The sequence below is a fragment of the Lucilia sericata genome, unplaced genomic scaffold (genome assembly GCF_015586225.1).
Source record: "Lucilia sericata isolate MDLA Ls3-8-SP2 unplaced genomic scaffold, ASM1558622v1 Contig001240F_arrow, whole genome shotgun sequence".
Lineage (NCBI taxonomy): Eukaryota > Metazoa > Arthropoda > Insecta > Diptera > Calliphoridae > Lucilia > Lucilia sericata.
Genome location: NW_023995197.1, coordinates 108,739 through 129,059, shown reverse-complemented (window position 1 = coordinate 129,059; position 20,321 = coordinate 108,739). Strand labels below are relative to the sequence as shown.

The 20,321-nt window shown below is 32.8% G+C and overlaps 3 protein-coding genes across 3 annotated transcripts; 2 read left to right on the top strand and 1 right to left on the bottom strand.

Annotated features, from left to right (window-relative positions):
* Positions 1-789: 789 nt before the first annotated feature.
* Positions 790-2,887, bottom strand: LOC119610587 (tripeptidyl-peptidase 2; the record flags this gene model as incomplete). The annotated part of the gene is made up of 5 exons (XM_037965880.1): positions 2,449-2,887; positions 2,224-2,358; positions 1,237-1,438; positions 998-1,167; positions 790-922 (listed from the first exon to the last, which is right to left on the bottom strand). Coding segments are annotated over exons 1-5 (823 nt in total), but the record flags the coding sequence as incomplete, so codon positions are not given.
* Positions 2,888-5,241: 2,354 nt separating this feature from the next.
* Positions 5,242-10,735, top strand: LOC119610588. Its single transcript, XM_037965881.1, has 3 exons — positions 5,242-5,483; positions 5,702-5,788; positions 10,581-10,735. Exons 1-3 carry the CDS (start codon positions 5,385-5,387, stop codon positions 10,608-10,610), a joined length of 216 nt encoding a protein of 71 aa, XP_037821809.1. The 5' UTR covers positions 5,242-5,384; the 3' UTR covers positions 10,611-10,735.
* Positions 10,736-11,318: 583 nt separating this feature from the next.
* On the top strand, positions 11,319-18,275 carry LOC119610589 (tyrosine-protein kinase transmembrane receptor Ror2). Its single transcript, XM_037965882.1, has 6 exons — positions 11,319-11,523; positions 12,427-12,722; positions 12,798-13,077; positions 15,182-15,424; positions 15,493-15,971; positions 16,957-18,275. Exons 1-6 carry the CDS (start codon positions 11,496-11,498, stop codon positions 17,764-17,766), a joined length of 2,136 nt encoding a protein of 711 aa, XP_037821810.1. The 5' UTR covers positions 11,319-11,495; the 3' UTR covers positions 17,767-18,275.
* The last annotated feature ends 2,046 nt before the right edge of the window (positions 18,276-20,321 follow it).

Genomic DNA, 20,321 nt, shown 5'->3' with positions numbered 1-20,321 from the left:
TTTTGAGTGAAAACATAAAAGTCCATTTTCTGCCTAAACTAGAGGCCCCAGGACAAAAAGCTCTAAAATCTGTGATCACTTTTATTTCCTACCAAAAATCGATTTTTGAGTGAAAACATAAAAGTCCATTTTCTGGCTAAACTAGAGGCCCCAGGGCAAAACGCTTTAAAATCTGTGATCACTTTTATTTCCTATCAAAAATCGATTTTTGAGTGAAAACATAAAAGTCCATTTTCTGGCTAAACTAGAGGTCCCAGGGCAAAAAGCATTGAAATCTGTGATCACTTTTATTTCCTTCCAAAAATCGAGTTTTTAGTAAAAACATAAAGGTCCATTTTCTGGCTAAACTAGAGGCACCAGGGCAAAAAGTTTTAAAATCTGTGATCACTTTTATTTCCTTTCAAAAATCGATTTTTAGTGAAAACATAAAAGTCCATTTTCTGGCTAAACTAGAGGCTCCAGGGCAAAAAGCTTTAAAATCTGTGATCGATTTTTAATTGAAAAAATAAAAGTCCATTTTCTGGCTAAACTAGAGGCCCCAGGGCAAAAAGCTTTAAAATCTGTGATCACTTTTATTTCCTAGTGAAAACAGGACAAAAAGCTTTAAAATCGGTGAGGTCCCAGGGCAAAAAGGACAGGACTAGGCTTAAACTAGTCTATAGTCTAGTTTATAGTCCAGTTTATAGTCTAGTCTATGGTCTATAGTCTAATTCATAATCTAGTCTGTAGTGTAATATACAGTTTTACAGTTATTTAACTTGAATTTTGTAAAATTATTTTATTACTTACAACACATTCCAACAATTTCCAAAACATTGCCCTCATCATGAACATTAATGGAGACGGATAAATAGTCATCAACATTTTTGATTTCATATGTTTTGCTGTATTCACCGATATGTAAGGCATTCTCTAAATCACCCTAAACATAGAAAAGTTTCAAACAAAATTAATTATAATTTATAATAAAAATCACACTATTAATACAATTTTTTACCTTCTCTGTAATATCAATTACAGCTTGCCAACTATTATCCGTAGGATAAAGTATACAATCGTAAGCAGTCTTTATATCTGGATAATACTTTTCATAAGTATTGAGCAATTCTAAAGTGTTGTCCAAGTCTTCCTTAATTAGTTTCTTGTCCCAGCTCAATTTGGAATTATCTGAAATTTTAAAAATGAAAAAATCCCATTTATACTGATTGGGAATCAATGAAGCATATTTTTCTTTACCTGGATTTTGTGCTTCAAATTCATTAATTTTTCTTGAGACTTCAGCAATAGCTGTTTTATGAGGACCATCCCATTCTTTAAGCTTACGAGCATTAGTAAGATTTTCACGTACTTTAGAGGGACATAAATCATAAAATCGCTTGAGGCCTAAACGGAACTCCTTATTAGGGGCAGTGTTGTTATCAAGCATTTGTTGCGTTACCTATAATTTGAAAAATGTCATAAAATGATCGCATATAAACAAAAAGGATTTAAAATCCTAAATAATACTTTATTTTTCGTATTTTTAAACATGTTTACGTTCTTTTGAAAGTATTTAGTTTTACCTCAAAAATTACTGACCTACAACAAACATAACTTGAAATCTTATAAGAACATAAAAGAATCACAAAATTTGTCGAATTGGATGAAGATTTCCCTAATTGGCATGAAGTTATTACTACGGACAACTTCCAGTTCAGATCTGGTTCAGTTCTAGTTCAGTTCTAGTTCAGTTCTAGTTCAGTTCTAGTTCAGTTCTAGTTCAGTTCTAGTTCAGTTCTAGTTGAGTTCTAGTTCAGTTCTAGTTCAGTTCTAGTTCTAGTTCAGTTCTAGTTCAGTTCTAGTTCAGTTCTAGTTCAGTTCTAGTTCAGTTCTAGTTCAGTTCTAGTTCAGTTCTAGTTCAGTTCTAGTTCAGTTCTAGTTCAGTTCTAGTTCAGTTCTAGTTCAGTTCTAGTTCAGTTCTAGTTCAGTTCTAGTTCAGTTCTAGTTCAGTTCTAGTTCAGTTCTAGTTCAGTTCTAGTTCAGTTCTAGTTCAGTTCTAGTTCAGTTCTAGTTCAGTTCTAGTTTATTTTCAATTCTAGTTCCTAACCTCTGGTCACCCTAAAATATAAACAATAAAGTACTTGACATTGTAAAGCATTAATTTGCATACAATTTGCAAAATGATTTAACAAAACAAACATTATAAAGATAAAATTAAGTATGATCTAAACTAAATCCACATACCTTCAATTGCCTGCCAGAGAGTCCGGTTATAAAACCCTTATCATCGGCTACAACCTTTTTGGTAACACTCACATCGCCACAGCCGGTGCAGTCGAAACGTTCAACAACCTTTACGGTTTTGCCATCACACAGAGTCTAAATTTAGAGAAACCGCAAAAAAGGCGCATTTTTTAGTAAAAACACTTGAAAACATAAACAAAATGGAGCTAAAAAGCAAAAACTAACCTCTAGACCGGTGGCACGGGGATCGACACCAGAATCAAAAATTGCTATAGTAACATCACGTCCATCAAATTCGGGATACTTTTGCAAGAAATTCAAAACATTAGTTTCGGCTTTAGGTACTAGAGCGCCAGCAGGGAAGGAATTCTCCACAATACCGCCATCGTTCAATTGATGAATAGTCATTGTTGTTTGGTTAGCTTTTTCACAATTAGAGGAAAATTCTTGTAAACGCTAAGTCAATAATGGCTTTTGTGCACTTAAAGTTGTGTTCAAACGTTTGGGCGAAGCTAAAATATTAAAATTTAACTATAGAAGTTTTCTGGAGAGAAAATACGTAGATATTAATTTAAAATAAATTCCACTAGCAAAATTTCGCACAAAATAATAAATTGTCCAACTGTCATGACAAGCGGAATTAATGCACTTGTCAATGGGAACTGTTTTTGTCAAGGCGAATTCAGATAAGGTGGTGTTATTCAAACAGCTGACTATTTTTTTCTTCACTTGACTGGTACGCACTGATGTCAGAGTTTGTTATTGTTTACATTTTTATATTTAAAAATATTTATTATAATATTTTCCTTAAAAATATTTAAGATATCTTCCAAAAATACATACAAAACAAATAGCTTGAACCAATGAAACATGGTTTTCGTATCATCGAATTTGCATTGGTTCGATTATTCGAAATTCTCGCATAAACACATGATCTCCAATGTATGTATTTATCCGCCCGGCGGCAGGTGACTACAATGTGTAAATCTTAAAAATTACTCCGCCGGAATAGAATTTTCCATTCACAACAAAGATTCTTTCATTCGGTATATACTTTTTCCATAAGGTTTTACATTTTTATGTTTATTTTTCACAAAAATATTAATTTTACATAATTTTGGGCAAAAACTTAAGTTTTGTAAAATTAATCTGCCGGAGTAGAATTTTTCATTTGGAACAAACATTATTCCACTCACAAATTTAAGTATTTTTATGTGTATTTTTTATAAAATGTAAAAATTTCACAAAATATTTTCATTAAATGAATTCGCCGCAATTATTGTTTTTGACATCAGTTCGTACCAAGGCGAATTCAGATAAGGTGGTGGCCAAGGCGAATAGACTATAATGTGAAGTCATTTCATTTTGCGGCGAATTCATGAAATTTTTTATATATGTAGTTTGGCAGCATCGGGTTTGAGAGAGAATTTTTTTTATATTGAGTTTGACAACTTCGGGCTAAATTTCCATGGACAAAAAAACAATCAGCTGTTGAAATAACTTCACCTTATTAGTTTCGCCATGGTGGTGGCAGTTCTGCAACAACAACATTTTACATGTATTTTGTTTTTGCATTTGGTTTACGTAGATGTCAAAAACCATAAGTACGGCGAATTCATTTCATGAAAAATTGTTGTAAAATTTTGATATTTTATTAAAGATAAAGATATTAAAATTTGTGAAGAAAATATATTCTGAATTGAATAATGTTTGTTTCAAACGAAAAATTCTATTCCGGCAGATTAATTTGCAAAATGTAAGTGAGTGCCTGAAGTTAAGTAAAACTTATTTTTTTGTGAAAAATTAACATAAAAAAGTACATATTCATGAAAATATTATATTACGAATGAATGAATATTTGTTGCGAATGGATAATTCTACTCCGGCGCAGTAATTTTCAATATTTGGCCATAATGTAGCAGCCGCCGGACGGGTAAATACTTCATATGGGTTTTGTTATATAAAGCGTTCCGGAACAGATTTTTTTAGTTAATCTCTTTATCTACATAGTGTATATATAAAACAATATTGTTTAATTTATTAACATATAATAGATTTCAAAATTAAGCCATAACGTAGAAGTCAGCTGCCGCCAGCCGGGTAAATACTTCTATGCCTTTCTTTATATAAAGTGTTCCGGAAGAGATTTTTTTAGTTAATCACGTTATCTTCACAATGTTAATAAAAAATATAAAACAATATTGTTTAATATGTTAACATAATAGAAAAAAATATATTTCCTAAATAACATATTTGTATACATACCAATTATGCCACTATTTCAATAAAATGGTATTTTTTTACGAGATGCTTGGTATTTTTAGATTTTTTACATAAATAATTCAAAATATTAACGAAGTTTTTCTCCGTTTAACGGAAATTTTTAAATATAAAAATGTAAACAATAACAAACTTTGACAGCCAAGTAAACCAGGCGAATTAAGAAAAAAAATTATCAGCTGATTGAATAACACCACCTTATCTGAATTCGCCTTGGTTCGTAACAAATTAAAAAATTTGTTGTTGCCGAACTGCCACCACCTTATCTGAATTCGCCTTGTTCTAGCCTTTTACGGTATGACATACCAGCAATGTAAAAAGGTGCAGCTTGGTTGACGTCAACGAAGCTGGTTGGAAGTAATAGCAGCGACTCGAATTAGGCGCGTAAACACGAAAATATGAAAGGCGAATCATATACATCGAACGTTGAGAAAAGAAAACATGCTTAAATGAAAACAAATTAATTTTATATTGTAAAATTCCATAAATTTTTCGAAAGTGTTCTGTAAATTTTACAAAATGCGAAATTTTTAAGCAGTAGTATTAAGATGAAAAAGTTCGGTGGCGGTGGTTTTGACATTTTGTTCGGAGGCTAGGCTTAGTCGTCCTAAAGCCGAATCGGCGTTTGTCTCCGTATACAAAAGCTATTTAATTTCTAATAGGAAATATTTTTAATATCATTTAAACATAAGCTGTTTTTTATGAAAACCTTATAAAAGTATACATTGGCAACTCTATTATTTGTTATTGTATGAAACAGCTGTACAATTCTGACATTTTGATTGTCAAATAGTTTTTTTCAGCCAAACCACTCTTGTTTTTGGCCATACGAATAAATTTTTGTTATTTTTTGTGGAATTTAACAAACTTTTTCCTCTAAAATGTGGTTTGAAGTCTTACCCTCGGCTGTTATCATCACTGTGGCTTTGTCCATACCCACATATGCCATGTATGGCCTGCATAAACTCACTTTGGGCAATGTAAGTTTCAGCGTTTCTTCGATTGCCAACAATTGTTGGCGATTTCCAAAATTCTTATATAATCCCACTTTATAATGGATAATTTTACATTTTCTTAACATAATTTTAAGGAATTGACAAAAAAACAATTGAAATTTACAAAAACACTGTTTAAATTAATGGTTACTTTGTAAGTTTCCTACTTTTAACAAACTTTCTTTTTATTATTTCACTTTTAGGCCTACCGCCGCAACTTGGATGAACGTTTTGATCGTGTTATGTATTTGCGCGACAGACGACTAACCGACAATCCCTATCTCATGAATGTAAGTGTTAAATGAATTTGTTTATAAACAATAATAGCACATTTAAGTTTGGTGCAGTTTTTAAGAAAATCATAATTGTGTCGAAATATCAAAATTAATGTTTAAGCAATAATTTTTTTTTAGTTTAGTGGGATTTGTTATTATTAATATATTCTGAAAGTATGTTATAAATACATGTTTAATTATTATTAATTATTGTTTAATATTTAATAATCAAATACTTATTATTAATATATTCTGAAAATATGTTACAAAGTATGTTATAAATTCATGCATAATTATTATTAATTTTTGTTTAATACTTAATAATCAAATACTCGTATAACCTAATTAAGCCGGGTGCAAATTACTGGGAAATAGCGAATTATACTCCTTCAATTAAAGTGATCATAAATTATTATTGTTTTCTACTTTGATCTCTCTCTCTGAATTGGGTCTTACTAATAGAGTCGATTTCAGCGCACGTAAAACACAATGCACAGTGGTATAGGAAAAAAAAAGAGGGAAATAATTCGGTAACTTCTAAACGGTTAATCCGATTTTAATGAAATTTGGTATGCACAAAGAGGAGGTGTTGTCGAGTTTAGGTTTTAAATTTGGACCTTATAGGCCAACCAGGGGCCCGGCGGGGGGGTCCTCAAATTAGGACACCTCGGCTATGTTAAATTTTTAAAATTATCCTATTTCTTCATTTGAGTTCCGATCGAGCACTATAAATTAGCAGTAAATTATCTCTTATAGCAGTAAATTATCTCTTATAGTTTAGGAGATATTCCCATTTGAAAATTAAAATTTTAAAATTTTTACCGTCCTTACTTTAGTTTTTTTGATAATAGCGAGTCCAAATATTCCCGATTTTCGCCATTTTTATTCGCTTAACAACAAGTTTATATATCAAGCAGTGAAAGAATTATGTAAAAATTATGACTGAGTCCAAGGTTATAGGCATTTTAATTTAAAAAATAAAAAAAGGCGATTTTTTGTCATTTTTTTGGGAAAAAAGTATCTTTTTCTTTTTAAGTTATCTAAAAAGTTTCTAAGAAGATGTATATAGAATTTATACTTTTTGGAAAGCTGACTTTACATAAAGTACGATAAATGAAACAAAACCTAAAAATTTTTGATACCGAGGGGACCAGGTCCATCCAAAAAAACCCAATTTTTTATGGAAAATTCAATTTTGAGCAAAAATTCTCAAATCGCATAGTCGATATCAAATTATAGTGACCTGTTTTATATGACCCAATATGTTCTTAATCATTTTGTAACGGGTTTCGATAACCCCGCCCCTGGTATGGATATAATAGGCAAAAAACCAAAAAATCCCATTTTTGGGATTTTTTAAAACTTTTTTTGGGAATTCCTGGACTTCTAATAAGAAAATTCGAAATTTTTATTTAATTTTGGATTTTGATTAAAAAAATCTACCTAACTGTAAAATTTCATCAAAAAATATTCATAAATAAAATTTTTATTGCAATTTGAAAAATTTGTATCTTCGCAAAAACTGAATAAAAAACATTTTTTAATTTTTTTTAAAAAAAGTATTCCGCGAATTTTTTAATTTTCAAAAATTATATACAGTTTTGAAAAATAGACAAAATTACCTTTCCATTGATATATAACATGCCTACCTAATGTTTTTTAAGTGACAAATTAATTAGGGAAAACTCAACATCTTTTAGAAAATTTACATAGCACTATTATTTTCATCCATAAGGTTAACTCTTAAATTTGTTACATATATGGATGAAAATAATAGTGCTAGGTAAATTTTCTAAAAGATGTGTACATACATATTTCAAGTGTCAAAAGAAGTTTGTCGGTTTTCTTAAACGGTTTAAAACATATTTACTCCCTCCGACCTCTTTACTATCTACACCACTTATATCCGCCCTAAAATAGAATACAATTCTAATGTATGGGCCGGCGCTTCAAAGTCTATTTTGGATCTACTTGACCGCTTACAGGAGAGGGCGAAAGTACTTATCGGTAACAGTAGGGTATCCAACTCTATTGTCTGAAATTAGGGAACTTGTTCCCGAGACCCGCATATTCACACGTAGCACACGTCATACAGCTAAAGCACACCACTTTGTGGTCAAATGGCCAGTGGATCGCACAATGCACTACAGAGAGAATTCCTTCTTTAGTCATGCTGTCCTGTCGCTTGCAATGTGGTGTTAAATCGAATGTCCTCAAACACTACTCCCTCTATTTCCTAGTTCCAACTCAAAAAACTCCATAATGTCGACTAAAGTATATATTATAGGCACTAGCCTAAACTACGGTCCCTGGTCTACACTAAAGAAAACCTCATAGTCTAGACTAGATACTAGTTTGTAGTATAGAACAGAAAGTAATCTATAGTTTAGAACTGACCTAGAGCTGAACTAGAACTGAACTAGAACTGAACTAGAACTGAACTAGAACTGAACTAGAACTGAACTAGAACTGAACTAGAACTGAACTAGAACTGAACTAGAACTGAACTAGAACTGAACTAGAACTGAACTAGACTAGAACTGAACTAGAACTGAACTAGAACTGAACTAGAACTGAACTAGAACTGAAATAGAACTGAACTAGAACTGAACTAGAACTGAACTAGAACTGAACTAGAACTGAACTAGAACTGAACTAGAACTGAACTAGAACTGAACTTGAACTGAACTTGAACTGAACTTGAACTGAACTTGAACTGAACTTGAACTGAACTTGAACTGAACTGAACTTGAACTGAACTTGAACTAGAACTGAAATAGAACTGAACTAGAACTGAACTAGAACTGAACTAGAACTGAACTAGAACTGAACTAGAACTGAACTAGAACTGAACTAGAACTGAACTAGAACTGAACTAGAACTGAACTTGAACTGAACTTGAACTGAAATAGAACTGAACTAGAAACTGAACTAGAACTGAACTAGAACTGAACTAGAACTGAACTAGAACTGAACTAGAACTGAACTAGAACTGAACTAGAACTGAACTAGAACTGAACTAGAACTGAACTAAACTGAACTAGAAACTGAACTAGAACTGAACTAGAACTGAACTAGAACTGAACTAGAACTGAACTAGAACTGAACTAGAACTGAACTAGAACTGAACTAGAACTGAACTAGAACTGAACTAGAACTGAACTAGAACTGAACTAGAACTGAACTAGAACTGAACTAGAACTGAACTAGAACTGAACTAGAACTGAACTAGAACTGAACTAGAACTGAACTAGAACTGAACTAGAACTGAACTAGAACTGAACTAGAACTGAACTAGAACTGAACTAGAACTGAACTAGAACTGAACTAGAACTGAACTAGAACTGAACTAGAACTGAACTAGAACTGACTAGAACTGAACTAGAACTGAACTAGAACTGAACTAGAACTGAACTAGAACTGAACTAGAACTGAACTAGAACTGAACTAGAACTGAACTAGAACTGAACTAGAACTGAACTAGAACTGAACTAGAACTGAACTAGAACTGAACTAGAACTGAACTAGAACTGAACTAGAACTGAACTAGAACTGAACTAGAACTGAACTAGAACTGAACTAGAACTGACTAGAACTGAACTAGAACTGAACTAGAACTGAACTAGAACTGAACTAGAACTGAACTAGAACTGAACTAGAACTGAACTAGAACTGAACTAGAACTGAACTAGAACTGAACTAGAACTGAACTAGAACTGAACTAGAACTGAACTAGAACTGAACTGGAACTGAACTAGAACTGAACTAGAACTGAACTAGAACTGAACTAGAACTGAACTAGAACTGAACTAGAACTGAACTAGAACTGAACTAGAACTGAACTAGAACTGAACTAGAACTGAACTAGAACTGAACTAGAACTGAACTAGAACTGAACTAGAACTGAACTAGAACTGAACTAAAACTGAACTAGAGCTGATTTAGAACTGAACTAGAAACTGAACTAGAACTGAACTAGAACTGAACTAGAACTGAACTAGAACTGAACTAGAACTGAACTAGAACTGAACTAGAACTGAACTAGAACTGAACTAGAACTGAACTAGAACTGAATTAGAACTGAACTAAAACTGAACTAGAACTGAACTAAAACTGAACTAGAACTGAACTAGAACTGAACTAGAACTGAACTAGAACTGAACTAGAACTGAACTAGAACTGAACTAGAACTGAACTAGAACTGAACTAGAACTGAACTAGAACTGAACTAGAACTGAACTAGAACTGAACTAGAACTGAACTAGAACTGAACTAGAACTGAACTAGAACTGAACTAGAACTAATCTAGAACTAAACTAGAACTGAACTAGAACTGAAATAGAACTGAACTAGAACTGAACTAGAACTGAATTAGAACTGAACTAAAACTGAACTAGAACTGAACTAAAACTGAACTAGAACTGAACTAGAAATGAGCTAGAACTGTTTGTTTTTCATCAAACAGTTTCTTATTGGATTCGTGATCTATTAAAATTCTCCTATTTACAATAAAATTAACTTCATTTCCACTTTCCTAAGAGGATTTAACTAAGAGATTTGAATGAATATCAAATGATTACAAATTACAGAATTCGAATGGAAGCTTTTTATCTAAATTTTAATCCAAGTTGAAAAATTAAAACTGTTTTAAAGTAAGAAAAGTTTTGAAATGTATTTCAGTGTAGCATTAAAGTTCTATTTTTAATTCCCCACCCATTTTGTTTACAACAAAATTTCCCTTAAGAATCATTAATTTTAATGCGTATTAATTAACTAAATGTGTTTTTCCTTGTTTTTTTTTTTCTAGGGTTTGGAACAAATTCCCGATGAGAAGTAAATTCAAACATTATTCGTATGCCGCCAAATAAATTTGGAAAATAATAGTTTAAAAAACGATAATGTAAAGTTTTGAAATAATTAAATTAATAAAATAAAACAATATAAATTCCAAAAAAAAAAAAACAAAATTTATTTTCATAAACAATGTGAAAGAAGAGTAACAACAACATTTGCATGTAATAATAATGAAAACTCTAGAGGAAATAAGAAACAGGCAGTAAACTAAAGGAATGCAGTTTTGATTTAAAGTTTAAAATATAAGTAATTTAGGGATTAAACGGAGTTAATTGAACACCTTTTAAGGATTTCTTCTTTAAGTTAAGTTGAAAATTATTTAAAAAAGTTATTTTTAGTAAAATCAAGCATTTTAGTCTTTAATAATTTCAAAATTTCATTGTTTTCGAAACTGTAATAATACTTTATAAATATAGCTGTATATACTTTAGAGTCCTGCCACCATACGAACAACAAAAACAACCCTGTTTTGTTTTATTCCTAGTTTACAATAAGTAATGTTACTTTTCGTGGCAAAAACCACCCTTATGCAAAGAATGAGTTATAGTTTATGGCTTATTTTTGCTCCCATATATAAATATATAACAACAGCTCCTACAACAACTACTGACTGCCGCTACTCATACTACTGAATCGCAGCCACAAAATAATGTCAATTTTGCAAAAACTCTAAAAAGAAATACAACAAAAGGCGTCGTCGGTCGGTGGTTAGATGTTTATTTGGTCGTTTTTGCGTTGTTTAGATTACTTTTGCCATGAAAATAAACTAAAAGTGAAATGTTTTGCTAAGAAATTTTAAGATTTTATAGCATTTTTTAAACAATTATAATGGAAATTTTATTAAATACCAATTTTATTTCAACAACAAATGCAAATTGAAAGTGTTTATCTAATGTGTATGTAGTGGCGTGTTAAAATCATTAAAACCGAAGCAGAATAATAAAAATATAATGATTTGCGGTTGGAGGAGTGTCAAGATGAAAGACAGCTTAAATTTATTTGATCCAGTTTCAAGTTCTAGCTCTAAAATTAAGTTAAACCGTTTCTGCCCTAGACTGCATTTAAACTCCCAGCAAAAAAAGACGTGCAAAAAAAGTAGTAAATGCATGGGTTGAACTGATAATGAACTGGTTCATATTTAGGGGAAACATGCATGATTTTAACATTAGCGTGTCATTGGCATGCATGGGTTCGTATTTGCAAAAATAGTTCGTCATTTAATTGAGTTCTTGTAACCAATGAATATTCGATGATTCTCAAGCGAATTTTCATTGGTGCACTATATTTATTTAAAAATGCATTATTGGTACTTCGATTTAATTATCAATATTTAAATAATTTGTTTGAGTGATATTGACAAAAATAGAATAAGATAAAACATAACTAACTGATTTTGATTGGATTTAAATTCATGCAGAGGAAAAATACCCATTGTGTTTTAAAATCCGTTAAGCAGTCTTGGTTTTTTCCTTCTCTTATTAATGGACTTAATATTACTAATTTTAACAAAAATCTAATAAAAAAAATTAATGTCATTTTTAATCTTTATTGTATGAAATGCACGTTTTCGTTAAATCTCCTAAGAGAATACCAAATTACAGTAAAATATTACAATTCCTATAGTGGAGTTACATGAGTGAATTTGGGTGCATTTTTCATGCCTTCACTGATGACAAATTTATTAGAATTTAGGCATGTATTTAAAACGCATTAAATAGAATACTTACTAAAGAAATCATGAAAATATCCCTTCTTCTTTAACAACTTCAAAATTTTTTTGCTGGGCTATATTATATTAGTGCTTTTTATATGGTCCTTCGCCACTACCACTAGCGCCAAGACATATCATCCGGAAGATTTTAATACCGTCCGTCATCATCATCAGCATTTAAGTCGACAGCCCAGACAGCAAAGAGATTCCCTTAACGAGGAAAAAGGTTACTGTGCTCCTTACAATGGAAAAATTTGTAAACATTTCATAAATCATAATGTGTGGTATAGTCGTGAGGATCCTTGGAAAAATGAACAGATTACCACTGCCTTGTGGGAGGAATTAATTGGTGACCTGACGGGTTTGTGTCGTGCAGCAGCAGAGGTGTGTTTGTTTCTGCGGACTCTTAATAACGACGTTTTTATTTAAATCATCTTCCTTTTCTTTCTATGTATCTAGAAACTTCTTTGTGCTTATGCCTTTCCTAGTTGTTTAATGGAAAATGGTTTAACTATTAAATTGCCTCTCTGCTATGAGGACTGCACTGCTATTCATTTACAATACTGCTACAATGATTGGGTTCTAATCGAGGAAAAGAAAGAACGTAATATTTATATTAAAAGTCGTGGTCATTTTCGTCTACCCAACTGCTCAATATTGCCCAAATACAATAGTACTTTGAAGCGACCGAACTGTTCGTATGTGGGCTTAACGGAAATTAAAGAGGATGAAGTTAGCTGTAAGTATAACATTTTAAATGGAAAGTTCTAGTTCTGTTCTAGTTCAGTTCTAGTTCAGTTCTAGTTCAGTTCTAGTTCAGTTCTAGTTCAGTTCTAGTTCAGTTCTAGTTCAGTTCTAGTTCAGTTCTAGTTCAGTTCTAGTTCAGTTCTAGTTCAGTTCTAGTTCAGTTCTAGTCAGTTCTAGTTCAGTTCTAGTTCAGTTCTAGTTCAGTTCTAGTTCAGTTTCTAGTTCAGTTCTAGTTCAGTTCTAGTTCAGTTCTAGTTCAGTTCTAGTTCAGTTCTAGTTCAGTTCTAGTTCAGTTCTAGTTCAGTTCTAGTTCAGTTCTAGTTCAGTTCTAGTTCAGTTCTAGTTCAGTTTCTAGTTCAGTTCTAGTTCAGTTCTAGTTCAGTTCTAGTTCAGTTCTAGTTCAGTTTCTAGTTCAGTTCTAGTTCAGTTCTTAGTTCAGTTCTAGTTCAGTTCTAGTTCAGTTCTAGTTCAGTTCTAGTTCAGTTCTAGTTTCAGTTCTAGTTCAGTTTCTAGTTTAGTTCTAGTTCAGTTCTAGTTTCAGTTCTAGTTTCAGTTCTAGTTCAGTTCAGTTAGTTCTAGTTCAGTTCTAGTTCAGTTCTAGTTCAGTTTCTAGTTCAGTTTAGTTGAGTTCTAGTTTGAGTTCTAGTTCAGTACTAGTTCAGTTAGTTGAGTCTAGTTCAGTTCTAGTTCAGTTCTAGTTCAGTTCTAGTTCAGTTCTATTTCAGTTCTAGTTCAGTTCTATTTCAGTTCTAGTCAGTTCTAGTTCAGTTCTAGTTCAGTTCTAGTTCAGTTCTAGTTCAGTTCTAGTTCAGTTTCTAGTTCAGTTCTAGTTCAGTTCTAGTTCAGTTCTAGTTCAGTTCTAGTTCAGTTCTAGTTCAGTTCTAGTTCAGTTCTAGTTCAGTTCTAGTTCAGTTCTAGTTCAGTTCTAGTTCAGTTCTAGTTCAGTCTAGTTAGTTCTAGTTCAGTTCTAGTTTGTTAGTAGTTCTAGTTCAGTTCTAGTTCAGTTCTAGTTCAGTTCTAGTTCAGTTCTAGTTCAGTTCTAGTTCAGTTCTAGTTTCAGTTCTAGTTCAGTTCTAGTTCAGTTCTAGTTCAGTTCTAGTTCAGTTCTAGTTCAGTTCTAGTTCAGTTCTAGTTCAGTTCTAGTTCAGTTCTAGTTCAGTTCTAGGTCAGTTCTAGTTTCATTTCTAGTTCAGTTCTAGTTCAGTTCTAGTTCAGTCTAGTTCAGTTCTAGTTCAGTTCTAGTTCAGTTCTAGTTCAGTTCTAGTTCAGTTCTAGTTCAGTTCTAGTTTCAGTTCTAGTTCAGTTCTAGTTCAGTTCTAGTTCAGTTCTAGTTCAGTTCTAGTTCAGTTCTAGTTCAGTTCTAGTTCAGTTCTAGTTCAGTTCTAGTTCAGTTCTAGTTCAGTTCTAGTTCAGTTCTAGTTCAGTTCTAGTTCAGTTCTAGTTCAGTTCTAGTTCAGTTCTAGTTCAGTTCTAGTTCAGTTCTAGTTCAGTTCTAGTTCAGTTCTTCAGTTAGTTCAGTTCTAGTTCAGTTCTGGTTCAGTTCTAGTTCAGTTCTAGTTCAGTTCTAGTTCAGTTCTAGTTCAGTTCTAGTTCAGTTCTAGTTCAGTTCTAGTTCAGTTCTAGTTCAGTTCTAGTTCAGTTCTAGTTCAGTTCTAGTTCAGTTCTAGTTCAGTTCTAGTTCAGTTCTAGTTCAGTTAAGTTCAGTTCTAGTTCTAGTTCTAGTTCAGTTCTAGTTCAGTTCTAGTTCAGTTCAGTTCTAGTTCAGTTCTAGTTCAGTTCTAGTTCAGTTCTAGTTCAGTTCTAGTTCAGTTCTAGTTCAGTTCTAGTTCAGTTCTAGTTCAGTTCTAGTTCAGTTCTAGTTCAGTTCTAGTTCAGTTCTAGTTCAGTTCTAGTTCAGTTCTAGTTTCAGTTCTAGTTCAGTTCTAGTTCAGTTCTAGTTCAGTTCTAGTTCAGTTCTAGTTCAGTTCTAGTTCAGTTCTAGTTCAGTTCTAGTTCAGTTCTTGTTCTAGTTCAGTTCTAGTTCAATTCTACTTCAGTTCTCGCACAGTTGTAGTTCAGTTCCACTTCAGTTTAAATTCATTTATTTTCTTTCCCAGATGACTGTCGCAATGGTAACGGCCGTTACTATTTGGGCACCATGAATGTTACAAAATCGGGTATACCCTGTCAGAGATGGGACACACAACATCCGCATAAACATATACAACCTCCTCTAGTGTTTCCACAAATCAAAAATGGTGAAAATTATTGTCGCAATGCTGGAGGAGAGGAACCCTTTCCCTGGTGTTATACAGTAGATGAATCAGTGCGTTGGCAACATTGTGATATACCCATGTGTCGTAAGTAGTCCATTATGAAATGTTTTTGTAATTAATTCACATAATTTTGTATTCATTTAAACTTTCAGCCGACTATATAGATCATTCACTGAAGGATTTGGATCCCATACAAATGGAAACTTTCTTTACACCCTATGTTATCTTCATGTTGGCCGGATTTGGTTTCATAGCCATTGTTGCTTTACATCTTCTCGTCTTATTATTGTATAAAATTTCCAAAACTAAAGAATACCATCAGCAACAACAATCCAATCAGAATCCCACTTCGGAATGTAATATTTCATCGAGGGGGGTAAATGCCGTTAATACTACACCCGGCAATAATATGGACTGTAATAATCTTACATCAAGTCGCGAAACTTTAGGTTCTCATCAGACTATGGCTCATAATAAATTTGGTACTATTAAAAGTACGGTTACAGTACACAATGTTGTGGAGCCTCCGAAAACTGCTTTAAATACAAAATTGGAAAAATTGGAATACCCTCGTGGGGATGTGGTCTATGTGAGATCTTTGGGTCAGGGAGCATTTGGAAGAGTGTTTCAGGTAAGGTTCACGTAGTTCAGTTCCAGTTCAGTTCTAGTTCAGTTCTAGTTCAGTTCTAGTTCAGTTCTAGTTCAGTTCTAGTTCAGTTCTAGTTCAGTTCTAGTTCAGTTCTAGTTCAGTTCTAGTTCAGTTCTAGTTCAGTTCTAGTTCAGTTCTAGTTCAGTTCTAGTTCAGTTCTAGTTCAGTTCTAGTTCAGTTCTAGTTCAGTTCTAGTTCAGTTCTAGTTCAGTTCTAGTTCAGTTCTAGTTCAGTTCTAGTTCAGTTCTAGTTCAGTTCTAGTTCAGTTCTAGTTCAGTTCTAGTTCAGTTCTAGTTCAGTTCTAGTTCAGTTCTAGTTCAGTTCTAGTTCAGTTCTAGTTCAGTTCTAGTTCAGTTCTAGTTCAGTTCTAGTTCAGTTCTGGTTCAGTTTTATTTCAGTTCTATTTCAGTTCTAGTTCAGTTCTAGTTCAATTCTAGTTCGGTTCTAGTTCAGTTCTAGTTCAGTTCTAGTTCAGTTCTATTTCATTTCTAGTTCAGTTCTAATTCAGTTCTAGTTCAGTTCTAGTTCAGTTCTAGTTCAGTTCTAGTTCAGTTCTAGTTCAGTTCTGGTTCAGTTCTATTTCAGTTCTAGTTCAGTTCTAGTTCTGTTCTAGTTCAGTTCTAGTTCAGTTCTAGTTCAGTTCTAGTTCAGTTCTAGTTCAGTTCTAGTTCAGTTCTAGTTCCGTTCTAGTTCAGTTCTAGTTCAGTTCTAGTTCAGTTCTAGTTCAATTCTAGTTCGGTTCTAGTTCAATTCTAGTTCAGTTCTACTTCTGATCATTCTAGACTATAATATAGACGGGAGTCTGTAGCCTAGACGATTGAATAGACTAGACCCTAGACAAAGGGTTGATTATAGTCCTTGAGACTATATTATAGTCTCAGGGTCTTCAGTCTTAACTACTATTAAAAGTTAAAATAAAAGTTACAAACTCACATCTTTTATTAACATATGATTACACCTCTTTCAGGCCAAAGCCCCCGGTCTGGTGCCCGGTTACGATGATCTTATGGTGGCAGTTAAAATGCTCAAAGATGATGCCAGCGATCAAATGCAAATGGATTTTGAGAGAGAAGCTTGTCTGCTTGCCGAATTCGATCATCCCAATATAGTCAAGCTATTAGGAGTATGTGCTCTGGGTCGGCCCATGTGTTTACTCTTCGAATTTATGTCTCCCGGTGATCTTAGTGAATTTTTAAGATCTTGTTCTCCTTATGCCACTCACACACTGCAACAAAGAGAGACCCTGCATGAGGGTCATCTATTACATATCGGAGCTCAGGTGGCAGCGGGTATGGTTTATTTATCGGAACGTAAATTTGTTCATCGTGATTTGGCCACCCGAAATTGTTTGATTAATGAACAAATGGTTGTAAAAATTGCCGATTTCGGTTTATCGCATAAAATCTATTTGCAGGACTATTATAAAGGAGATGAAAATGATGTTATACCCATACGTTGGATGCCCTTGGAAAGTATATTGTATAATAAGTTTTCCATAGAATCAGATGTCTGGGCTTATGGCATTTGTTTATGGGAAATATTCTCTTTCGCTTTACAACCCTATTACGGATTAACGCATGAAGAAGTTATTAAATTCATTAAAGAGGGCAATGTTTTAAGTTGTCCCGATAATACACCCATGTCGGTGTATGCTCTCATGCGTCGCTGCTGGAATCGTAAGCCCAGTGAAAGACCCAGTTTTCATGAAATCAATCATTGTATACAGCACAGTATAGCGGAATATGAGTGTAAAACGGCATTAGATATGGGAAATTAATTTAAGTTTTATTTAAAATATCTATTGAGAAAATTAATTTTCTTTTAAATTTTGGTTCCTTATTTTTATTATAAACAAAAAGCAGAAGAAACTTCCATAGGATGTAATTTGTGGGGCGATTTCAACGAAAAGCAACTAAAACATCTTGTAAAATATACTGGCCAGATAGTTTTAAACGACTCTCATATATACATAATCATTTATGAATCCAAAAAAAAATATTTACTCTTTATACTCAAAAATTTCAAATCTTAACATTTTTAATTTTCAAAATTTTAAATTGAAAACCATTTTATGGCAACATGTTTTTAAATCTAATTTTACAATCTCGGTAACAATAAAGTGTCTCTTTAAGAATTGAAATCAAACAAATAATAATAAATTAATAAAATACAAAATAAAAACAACCATTTTTTATCACACTCTAATGTTGTGAAATTTACGAAACGAAATGAAAATATCTGAAAAAAAGCATTTACAAAATTTACGAAATAATATTTAACAAAAACAAAAAAAAAATATTTATCATTAGTCTGTAAAATTGTATTTTGTAAGTTCAAAAAATATAAATTTTTTAGTAGAGAACATTTTTCATATAAATGTATTTATAATTCTACTGTAATAAATAAAATAAAAGTCCATTAATGTGTAAAATTTTGAACGTGAATGTAGTTTTACTTGAAATCTTCGATTATTATATAAACACCAAAGCAGAAGTTTAAAAATTTTGATTGTATTAGGGCACAACTTTTCACCATTGAACATTAATTAATTTTAGTTCTAGTTAAGTTCTAGTTTAGTTCTAGTTCTGTTCTAGTTCAGTTCTAGTTCAGTTCTAGTTCAGTTCTAGTTCAGTTCTAGTTCAGTTCTAGTTCAGTTCTAGTTCAGTTCTAGTTCAGTTCTAGTTCAGTTTCTAGTTCAGTTCTAGTTCAGTTCTAGTTCAGTTCTACTCAGTTCTACTTCAGTTCTACTTCAGTTCTAGTTCAGTTCTAGTTCAGTTCTAGTTCAGTTCTAGTTCAGTTCTAGTTCAGTTCTAGTTCAGTTCTAGTTCAGTTCTAGTTCAGTTCTAGTTCAGTTCTACTTCAGTTCTACTTCAGTTCTAGTTCAGTTCTAGTTCAGTTCTAGTTCAGTTCAGTTCTAGTTCAGTATCTAGTTCAGTTCTAGTTTCAGTTCCTAGTCAGTTCTAGTTCAGTTCTAGTTCAGTTCTAGTTTCAGTTCTAGTCAGTTCTAGTTCAGTTCTAGTTTCAGTTCTAGTTCAGTTCTAGTTCAGTTCTAGCTTCAGTTCTAGTTCAGTTCTAGTTCAGTTCTAGTTCAGTTCTGTTCAGTTCTAGTTCAGTCAGTTCTAGTTCAGTTCTAGTTCAGTTCTAGTTCAGTTCTAGTTCAGTTCTAGTTCAGTTCTAGTTCCGTTCTAGTTCAGTTCTAGTTCAGTTCTAGTTCAGTTCTAGTTCAGTTCTAGTTCAGTTTAGTTCAGTTCTAGTTCAGTTCTAGTTCAGTTCTAGTTCAGTTCTAGTTCAGTTCTAGTTCAGTTCTAGTTCAGTTGTCTTAGTTCAGTTCTAGTTCAGTTCTAGTTCAGTTCTAGTTCAGTTCTAGTTCAGTTCTAGGTCAGTTCTAGTTCAGTTCTAGTTCAGTTCTAGTTCAGTTCAGTTCATTCTAGTTCTAGTTCAGTTCTAGTTCAGTTCTAGTTCAGTTCTAGTTCAGTTCTAGTTTCAGTTCTAGTTCAGTTCTAGTTCAGTTCTAGTTCAGTTCTAGTTCAGTTCTAGTTCAGTTCTAGTTCAGTTCTAGTTCAGTTCTAGTTCAGTTCTAGTTCAGTTCTAGTTCAGTTCTAGTTCAGTTCTAGTTCAGTTCTAGTTCAGTTCTAGTTCAGTTCTAGTTCAGTTCTAGTTCAGTTCTAGTTCAGTTCTAGTTCAGTTCTAGTTCAGTTCTAGTTCAGTTCTAGTTCAGTTCTAGTTCAGTTCTAGTTCAGTTCTAGTTCAGTTCTAGTTCAGTTCTAGTTCAGTTCTAGTTCAGTTCTAGTTCAGTTCTAGTTCAGTTCTAGTTCAGTTCTAGTTCAGTTCTAGTTCAGTTCTAGTTCAGTTCTAGTTCAGTTCTAGTTCAGTTCTAGTTCAGTTCTAGTTCAGTTCTAGTTCAGTTCTAGTTTCAGTTCTAGTTCAGTTCTAGTTCAGTTCTAGTTCAGTTCTAGTTCAGTTCTAGTTCAGTTCTAGTTCAGTTCTAGTTCAGTTCTAGTTCAGTTCTAGTTCAGTTCTAGTTCAGTTCTAGTTCAGTTCTAGTTCAGTTCTAGTTCAGTTCTACTTCAGTTCTACTTCAGTTCTAGTTCAGTTCTAGTTCAGTTCTCTTTCAGTTCTAGTTCAGTTTCTAGTTCAGTTCTAGTTCAGTTCTACTTCAGTTCTACTTCAGTTCTACTTCAGTTCAGTTCTAGTTCAGTTCTAGTTCAGTTCTAGTTCAGTTCGAGTTCAGTCCCAGTTCAGTTCTAGTTCAGTTCTATTTCAGTTCTAGTTCAGTTCTAATTCAGTTCTAATTCAGTTCTAGTTCAGTTCTAGTTCAGTTCTGATTCAGTT